At 32.8% G+C, this 9,858-nt stretch overlaps 2 protein-coding genes across 2 annotated transcripts; both read left to right on the forward strand.

The window, feature by feature from the left end:
• The first annotated feature begins 5,262 nt into the window (after positions 1-5,262).
• Positions 5,263-6,297, forward strand: LOC139092833 (uncharacterized). The gene is made up of 2 exons (XM_070643378.1): positions 5,263-5,329; positions 5,392-6,297. Exons 1-2 carry the CDS (start codon positions 5,316-5,318, stop codon positions 6,263-6,265), a joined length of 888 nt encoding a protein of 295 aa, XP_070499479.1. The 5' UTR covers positions 5,263-5,315; the 3' UTR covers positions 6,266-6,297.
• Positions 6,298-7,671: 1,374 nt separating this feature from the next.
• LOC139092807 (uncharacterized) lies at positions 7,672-9,651 on the forward strand. Its single transcript, XM_070643340.1, has 2 exons — positions 7,672-7,815; positions 8,963-9,651. The coding sequence occupies exons 1-2, from the start codon at positions 7,805-7,807 to the stop codon at positions 9,378-9,380; spliced, it is 429 nt and encodes a 142-aa protein (XP_070499441.1). The 5' UTR covers positions 7,672-7,804; the 3' UTR covers positions 9,381-9,651.
• Positions 9,652-9,858: the final 207 nt, after the last annotated feature.

Consider the following 9,858-nt stretch of genomic DNA (forward strand, 5'->3'; position numbering starts at 1 on the left):
CAAAAATTCAAATTTTAACGACTTTCTAAAATTTTAATTTCAACGATTTTTAAAAATTCAAATTTCAACGTTTTCAAAATTTCAAAATTTAACAGTTTTTAAAACTTCAAATTTTAACAGTTTTTGAAAATTCAAATTTCAACGTTTTCAGAATCGTGTTCAATACTCAAATTTGAACGTCTTCAAAACACTAAATTTCAACGGTTTTTTAAAATTCAAATTTCAAAGATTTTCAAAACTTCAAATTTCAACAGTTTTTGAAAATTCAAATTTCAACGACTTTCAAAAATTTTAATATCAACAGTTTTTCAAAAATTCAAATTTCAACGGTTTTTAAAAATTCAAATTTCAACGGTTTTCAAAAATTCAAATTTCAACTTTTTCAAAAATTCAAATTTCAACTTTTTCAAAAATTTAAATTTCAAAGTTATTTGTCCTTACAAACTGCAATTGATGTCTCCCTAACCTCTTGTTTCCAACTTCTGAGCTTTATATTCAGGTCAATCTTTTGTATCACATATATATTGTGAGGATAAAACAATTTACATGATACATCATGTTATCCATAAACCCTCATCATCTGAGAATATGATGATAGCACTAGCTTTAATGCGATTTGAACTTTTTTTCCGTTCTGCTTCATGAGGCTAACTTTTCCAATAAATCATGAATGCTTGGTGTCGATATTTCGGATATAATCTATCCATTTCGATATATTACGTTCAATTTCAAATGTCATTTGCAGTTCTACGTTCAAGACAATCAATACAGTATACAAAAAAAAAATTAATTTTAACAGATCAACTGCTTGAGGATGCCATAAAATTGCATATCTAATGCTTACTTTACATTCAGATTTATTTTCTATGCTGCATACTGAATTATCTGCTGTGGGAAATCAAGTTTCCATTCATTTTTATGATTGAAAAACGCTGATTGAAGCCTTTGTTGAGGCATCGCTTTCATTTTTATTGTAACGCTCGGAACTACCAGATAGCAAACATCTATTTGTTTCGTAATCAGAGTTATGGCTGTTCTTGCTCTCTTATTTTATCTCCATCAATCGATCTAAGTGATGAAATTTGATTAATATGCTCCATCTAAATGAAGATTTCTTATTAAGATTACAAATGGAATGAGAAATAATTTTATGCAGCATAAAGGTTTTTTTGTGCTAGATATGAATTTAGTTTGGCAGCGGCTACTGTGATTTAAGATTGTCCTTTAGAAACGGTCGTTTAAATTTACACAGTACCTAGATGTGGATAGCTTAATTACATTAACTATTCCGAGTGACACAAAAGGTCAAAATCCACCATATCTTGAGAATGTTGATGAATTTGTGCTGAGGTCCAAAAAAACGATGAGAGCTGTAAAGAATACAGAAAGAAGGTTTAAATGTGCTTTTTGCCACACTCCCTAATAACCCCTGGTAGCTCAGTGTTAGGAGTATGTGACCGGGACTCAAAGAACGTGGGTTCGAATCCCACACGGCTTTGCTTTGGGAAAATGTCGTTATCTTCTCTAAAACCTTAGAAGTTTTGTAAGGTTCCCAACTATCTTCCCGTCTTACTCAAAATTCGGCTACTCAGTGGTGCCCAAGCGAACACGATGTGCTGTTCGGGCTAGTAAAGATTTGACTAAAAAGTCAAGCTTTATTCCATTTTCGGACTTTTCAAGTTTATATCCATTTAAAAGTCTTCATCTTACAAATTATGAGGATTTGTTTCCATTAAGAACAAAAAGGTCGAGCTTACTGTGTAAATTTACCAAAAAAAATTCAACTTTAAATTTTTTTGGCATATGCTCAAAATGTTGAAGACTTGGCAACTTAAAGAATATGCTTGATCGACCAAACTAAGTTACATTCAATCCATTAAAGTATGACTATCAAGTTTTTATCCTTAAATTTCTAAATATCATCATAAAACCCATGTTTCGATCATATTTATCCATGTCAAAAATTGTAATATTTTATTTACACATGTTTCCGTATCCGATAAGTTCCTGAGTGAAATGTTTCGTCGTTTACTATTTACATTTATACGCACGAACAAGAAAAGAGTAAGAATTAAATTTAACATACCAAAAAAACTGATGAGGAACTGCAAACATATCACAACGTGAACATTTTTTTCTGCCTGTTAATGGTCTTTGCATGTATTCCTAAGACATTTCATTAATCAAGGTGGAAAATAAAAGTTTTTCACATTTCATCAAAATTGTTCAATTAATTATGTTGATACAAATACTGTAAAGCTCGAGGTGAAATTTCCTCATCTAATTTATGATTGAGTCTTGTAGGTCACAAAATTTTCGAATACAATTTTGAGGTTTTCGAAACACGTGTTGTATGGATTGAATTATTTTGGCGGGAAAATTAAAGTGAATTTTTTTTACCACCTCAAATGTTTGGGATCAAAATTTGATCTGGTTTTTGATTTATTTGCTTGTTTAATGGTTGAATATGATAGAAAATGAGTGAGCAAGGACATAAATGGATAAAACTTCCAGTTAAACCTTTAAAATTTGATTTAATTTGAAATTTTCAATTTTGACTGTAAGCAAAATTTTGAAAATTTTCATACCTGACTGAAAAACATTTAAAAATAACGGAAAAATCTAAAACTTGTCAATTTTTACCTAAAATTTCCCAACTTTTACCATCAATTCCTCAATCAACATCAAATGGCACATAAACATAGCCCAAAAAATTAATTGATACGGGATGAAGAACAACATAATTACTAAGTGTGGAACTCTTTTCCCAAAGCAATATCATGTTTACTACATTCTGGAAGTGATTCGGAATCCCATTTCCAACCCATTTCATAGGTAATCTGATGAATGAGGATGAAATGTATTCTCCCGAGAGTAACAATGATTAAGAAGATATAAAGTTTTGATTGTGAAATATGTTAACTGTCATTTGAGTGCTTCTTATGTCTGTAACAAATGTTTGTGTGCCTAAATGTATAGTATTGATTATTTTCAGATGAAAAGTTTTAGTTCCTTACACGCAATATCTATTAATAGACAGCATGCTGACAAAAGCTACACACGTGTGTGAAATTTCTAATTAATGCCGCCATTCATTCTCGTCTGTTCTTTTCATTTCAGTCACAGCTAGATCTGATTTAAAATAAATTTATCATTCATCGATTACAGCATAGCATTTTTCAAATGATTTCTTAAGAGATTCTGTAATGAACGTGAGCTTTGGCATGTGCTGATGCTCTCTCTAGTGCTTATCAACAAGATTTTCTTTGATGACACAATTTAAATGGGATGACGTAAATTCATATTTTAAGATGTTTCCATGCAAAAGTTCATTGAAGTGTTGGAAATGTCGATTAGAAAAATTAGCGCGTGTTGCTGCACATGGAAGGGATTTAATGATTCCTGGTAATGTTTTGAGCACTTTGTGTATCCCTGTCAAATCGATATCTACTCTGAGTGGGTGATGATGGAGAGAGTATGGGGAGAGAGGATGGTGAGAGAATGGGGAGAATCTGGGGAGATGCTGGGAATCGAACCCACGTACTCACAACAAAATGATACAGATATCCGTTCTGTCCCCTAAGCATTCATCCACACAGACCGTTCTCTCGCTCTGGCAGATTCGCCTACATAATACTCAATACCCAAATTCCCACTCTGCTCAGACATTACAATTCCTGGAATGAATTTAATTTGTTTACAGTCTTTGCACTTATTTATATCAATGCTATAGAACTTTCCGAGAATTGTTTATCAAAAAAAATTTCAACATAAATGTTCTGTTGATGAATGTAAATAATATCATTGAGTAGCATTAAGTTACTTACTGGGTACTCAATAATGTAACTTTATGGGGGGCGTTTACTTATTAGAAGCTTCGCTCGCCCGAAGATTAACCATAGAGAATTGTTTATCAAAAGGGGGAGGAAATTTCAACATAAATGGGAGAGGATGGAGAGAGAATGTGGAGAGGACGGAGAGAGTATGGTGAGAGGATGGGGAGAGGATGGAGAGAGGATGGGGGGAGGATAGGAGAGGATGGAGAGAGTATGGTGAGAGGATGGGTAAGAGAGATGAAGAGATTATGATTTTAAACTTTTGGGGATGGTTTTTCATAGGATATAGGAGAGGGGGTGAGAACAAGATGGAGAGAGGATGGAGAGAGGATGGTGAGAGGATAGGGAGAGGATGGGGAGAGGATGAGAGAGGATGGGGGGAGGATGGAGAGAGGATGGAGAGAGGATCACCAAATTAAAATATGTGAGAGGATGGAGAGAGGATGAGCTCGTGGATAACCAATATCTATCGATAGAAAAAAGAGTCTTAACTTTGTGTTAAAATGGACTTGCTAAAGGACAGAGAGGATGGAGAGAGGATGGGGAGTGGATAAGGAGAGGATGGGGAAAGGATGAAGAGAGGATGGGGAGAGCATGGAGAGGATGGAGAGGATGGAGAGCATTGAGAGAGAGTGGTGAGAGGATGGAGAGAGGATGGATTTGCAACGTAAATTTTTATATTAAAAGTCAGAGCTCGAATTCTGATAAAATGTTCGAATTTTTCGAAATTCTAATGTTCGAATTCTTCGAAATTCGATATTTTAATGTCGAAAAATTCGAACTTTAGATAAGTGACTCAAAAGTGAATCTACGCCAAAAAGTCAATTTTCATCGAAAAAAGTAGATTTCCAAAAAACAATATATTCACACAATTTTGTGTGAATATGATTAAACCCATAACAAACGAACGATCCCACAAAAGGTCACCAACAACAACGTCATACTGTAGGAGTAATAGCAGTAAAAAGGCCAACACAAATGTATAAACTAAGAAGAAAGAAGTCAAAGGAAAGGAAATGATGAATGAATGGAAGAAGATTCGATGACAAAAAAAAGCACCGGTTTGGTGCTGTTTATTTATAAATAAAATATATTAAAACTCAATTCCGGTTTTTATTTCATTTCATTCACATCTTAAAAAAAAAAAGTAAAAATAATATTTGTGGAGAGCGTACAAAATTAATTCTTGAGAAATTGAGAACAAACTCAAAAGAATAAATGAATGAAATGAGTGAGTGAATGGATGAAGCGACCAAATGTCTGACCTGCGAAGGTCGTTCCAAAACTTGATTTAATCCTTTAATAAGAAGAATCCTTCTACACCTGAAAACGATGATGATAATGAAATTGAATGGAGGCGAAAGCACAAGACAACAAGCTATATAAGAAGATATTCTGAGATGGGAAATTCTCAGTATCGAAATTGTCGCAGAAGTATTAAAACCAAAATTTTTGTCTTTTTTTTTTTGTGTATCCGTGATGACTTTACTAAGGTAAAACTTTAATCCCAAATTTTTTTGTGTGTGCTCAATTGAAATTATTCTATTCCAAACAGTAGCTTCATCGTTCTACGTCTTACAGCACTTATAATACTATCAATATCAACATCTGCTCAGATTACAGTAAGAACAACTTTACCATCATTTGAATGTTTAGTTTCATATGCTAAGCTACAAGGAATTAAAGATATAAACACACCGGTGCTAAATGAAGAAATTGAGTACGATAGTACAATGCCTGAATGTACAACATCAAGACAAAATTTAATCAGTCGTGTTCGTACCGAAATTCGATCGAAAATTAATGAAGTGGAAATTTTGCCAAGATATTCAAATTGTATTTACGAAAAGTTAACAGGAAGTGAATCATTTGTGCATTCAGTCATAAAAGCCGCTATTTTTGAGCATTTTGATGAGAATAATAATTCAATAAATCGTACGATTTCAAGTATATTGAAGGAAATTAACAATTCAATCCAGATATGTCGACAGGAAGATGAAGTTGGTAATGAGTTTGATGTGATTTTTAATTCGACATTTGATGGAACTAGAAATTTAACAAAATATGAAGAATATTGTATAAAAAAGTATTTAATTAAGAATAATTTGATTGATATTTACACCTATGATATTGACCCAAATCCACATAATATTAACGTGACGGGACTTAATTGTGAGGAAATGATACGAAAATCGAATGAAGACGTTTACGATCAATTAAGTACAATTTACTTTCAAAAGCCAAACCTTTCGAATGATGAGAAGGTTGAATGTGCTGTGGATAAATTTCGTGAGGCAGACTATTTTGATTTGGTGATGAAGATTACCGCATTGTCAACACTTAATATCACATCAGAACAAAAGATCGTTGAACGTGAGAATTTTATTCAAATTTTTTCAAATATAACATCCAAAATTGCTACGTGCTGAAATAAAGAAGTCATTAAAAGTCAATCATATAATCGAAATTTGTTTTTTTTTTTTCTTTACTCTTTTATCGGAAATTAAAATTCAATTTTAGCTCTTCTTTGAAAAATAGACAGCTTTATTATATGGCAATTTTATACTTTGTTGTACTGTGTGGGTGGCAGGGTAGACTTGGAGTAAAAATTTGCACGATTTCGAATGCTTCAAATTTGAATATACTAATTTACTTACTTATTTACTGGAATCATGCTCAGACTTGGACCTTAGGTTGCTAAAATAGTCTTTAAATCTGACTTTTTTGCTGACTGAATCACAATGCTCAGTCTCAGTTTTGACATCTAACTGGCATTCCTTCATTATTGTCCTATGTCTAAAAGAAGGCTTTAGAACTGATAAATCATATTTTTGATCAATTTTGGCAACCTGAGTGGATCCAAAAATGATTGGAAATCACATGAACTGTATAACGAGTTCTGTTTCAGCCGAGGTTTACCGCAAAGGTGTGCCGCGAAAAACAAAAGGTTGCCTAACACTGATTTGGAACATTTCATTAGTTTCACACCCTTGTTTATTAAACTCAAAGGTGAATTTCTGCAAACCGTTAAAATATTGAGTTGAAAGTGTTGAATTCTTTCAATCCGATGTAATTTTGAATTTCTGCAATCCGTTAAAATTCATATTTTACAAAACAATCGATTTAAATTTTTAAAAGCCGTTTAATATTTTAATTTCTTACCGTAAATTTGGTTGACACCCATTTGAGTTCTACACAGTTCGGTAAGAATCAATTGAAATTTGTATGATATAAAAGGTTATACTTAACAAGTGCCAGCAGGAAAAAAAACGTCAATGCAAATATTAATCGTTTTTTTGAGCGAAAAATCGACCGTTGGACTTTCTACAAACCGCTTTTAACTATTTTTTCGAAATTTTTGAAAAATTGAAATTTTGGTTAAAAGTCTTGAAATTACTTAAAAAATTTGAACTACAAGCCGTTAAAAATTTGCAAATTATTTTTAGAATGTTCATAGTCTTTTCTAGAAATCTGACATATCTTTTCTAGGACATTCATTGCAATTACATGCGCCTAATTTATCAAATCAAGGCTTCGAGGCCTTCTCATAACATCTTTCTTTTTTCTCTCATTCTCCTTTGTCATGCATTTGCTCAAGCTTTAATTCGCAACTCTCTGCGACTTCCATTCAAGCTTTCATTATAGAACGATATGACAGCAACGGAGTAAAGAAAACAAAACACACAAAAAAAAGAAGATTCTCGAGAGAAATGAAAAGAAAAAAAAAAGTTGTTGATGAGAGAAATTTTTTGTTAAAAAAAAGTCTTCAAAATGCCTCAAGAAGAGAGAACCGATGAGCAAAAAAGGTCATCAGACAGTTAGAGCGTGTTGAAACAGGTTTAAAAAAAAACAGAAACAAAGAAGCATGAAAATGGGTTAGATGAAAATTAGTTAGTTTGCTTGTGGACATCAATTTGAGTAGAAGTTTTAAGAAATTCAGCTGACGGTTAATTTATTATTTTAATAGCATGAATACTAGGTAAATATTTAGTGACTTTACTAAGGTAGTTCAAATTGAAAATTGGATCATTAAATTGCAAAGTTTCTCGGTTTGCTGTTTAGAGCGACGACAAAGTTTCAATGTTTTTATCTGACCTTAAGATGCAATCACCGAATCCATAAAACTTAAAGAAATTTAAAAAAAAAAGTTTCTTTTTTGATTCTGTGCTATTGACATTAGTTGTTCACATCTAACTGCACATTCAGGTTCTCAAGTGCTTGACATTATTGTTGAAAATGTTAAAATTTAAATGAGTTTTTGATGTAGATAAGTTGTATATTGACTGTGGTATAGATCAGGGTTGTTCAAACTTTTTTGTGTTTCGGCACATATTGGTGATAAGTTACGATCTCAATTGCACATGTCATATGGTCATACGTAACACTGTGATCCAAACTGTGTGTCGTGACATATTAGTGCAGTGATGGTCAACATTTTTTTTTTGCGACACGCTTTGGTGATAAGCCTCGACCACAATCGCATACGTCACATGGTCACATGGTCCTACGTAACACTTTGTGTCGTAACAAACTAGTACAGTGACGGACAATCTTTAAATTTTTGTGACACGCCTTGTACCGCACACGTCATATGGTCATACATAACTTTGTGTGTCGCGACACACTAGAGCAGAGATGGACAACTTTTAATTTTTTGCTTTGCAAACGCACGTCACATGATTCATACGTAACATTGACACACTAGTGCAGTTGGGCAACATTTTGGCGGCACATAGATTGCCCACCACATATGGCCGCGACACACAGTTTGGACAACACTGGTGTTCATTATTTACTTTTTTGAGAAATTGTGTCAAATGTTTACTATCTTTAAGAACGAGTTGAAAGTTATTTTCTTGTGTGTTAGCTTCTTTTGCATTATATACGATTTGCAGGTATATTATTGTAGTTTTGATCAAGCTTAAAGCAAGGATAACTAGATTAACAATATGTTTGGTTGTTTGGGGTAGTCTCAGTGACCTTAGTGAGATTCGAACTCAAGATCGCTGTTTGTTAAGACTCAAACTACTCAACCGACTAACTCCTACATTTCCTTGAACTACCAATTCAATTAAGGATCCATTCACATATAATTCATTCCAATTAATCATCTCACGTTTATTTAGGACAATCATAACTCTCACAACCCTTCTTTTTTTATGGAATATCGAATTAATATCATGCGACGACCCATCATTTGAATGCTTAGCAGCCTACTCAAAGTCCAGAGGATTCAATGAGCCCGAATTTAATCATGTTACATATGACAGCACACAACCACAATGTGTTGCTGCATTAAAGCAATTTACTGATAAAATTCGTAGCGATATAATCGAAAAAATGTCAGAAATTTCATCAGATCCAAAGCAAACAACATGCATCAATGCCAAATTTACAAAAGATGATACATTCGTTAATAATATCATTAAAGGTGAAGCACTTGCATCGTTAGGTGATAAAGAAAAATCGGAAAAATTGAGTGCCGTTGAGACATTTGCTGAAGAGTTCATTACATCAGCAATATCATCATGTCTTGGCGAGTAGAATGATTTATTCATATTTAACCAGCAAATATTAATGAGAAAAATTTTTTCGTTATCTTCTTGCTCCTTAAAACTTTTATTAATTAAATTTAACACGAGTAACTTAAAGTATATGTTTAGCATGTAAACTCGATTGAAAGTTTTGTGAACTTGCTGTACTGATAAATCTATCCCAATTTTTTATGTATATTTTTTGAAAGAAATTAATGCTGAATAAATTGAATTTTTTTTATGGCTATGCAGCTATAGCTTTATGCACTGAGGCAATATAATTGAAATTGTAATAAATGTACAAATTTTGTTATCAAACGATTGTGCATGTTGGAGCGTTATCAATTTGGCACACAAATGGTGTTGAGGAAAAAAAAATCAATTAGTGACACTAGATGTGTGATATTTGGGGAAAAAGAAGCATTTCCATTTTTATTATTTTATGATAGTTACTCATAAATTTCACATTAGAATGGAAATGCTTGGCT

This window comes from Chironomus tepperi, unplaced genomic scaffold, assembly GCF_022539635.2.
Source record: "Chironomus tepperi strain 1889 unplaced genomic scaffold, CSIRO-AGI_Ctep_v1 contig_309, whole genome shotgun sequence".
NCBI lineage: Eukaryota > Metazoa > Arthropoda > Insecta > Diptera > Chironomidae > Chironomus > Chironomus tepperi.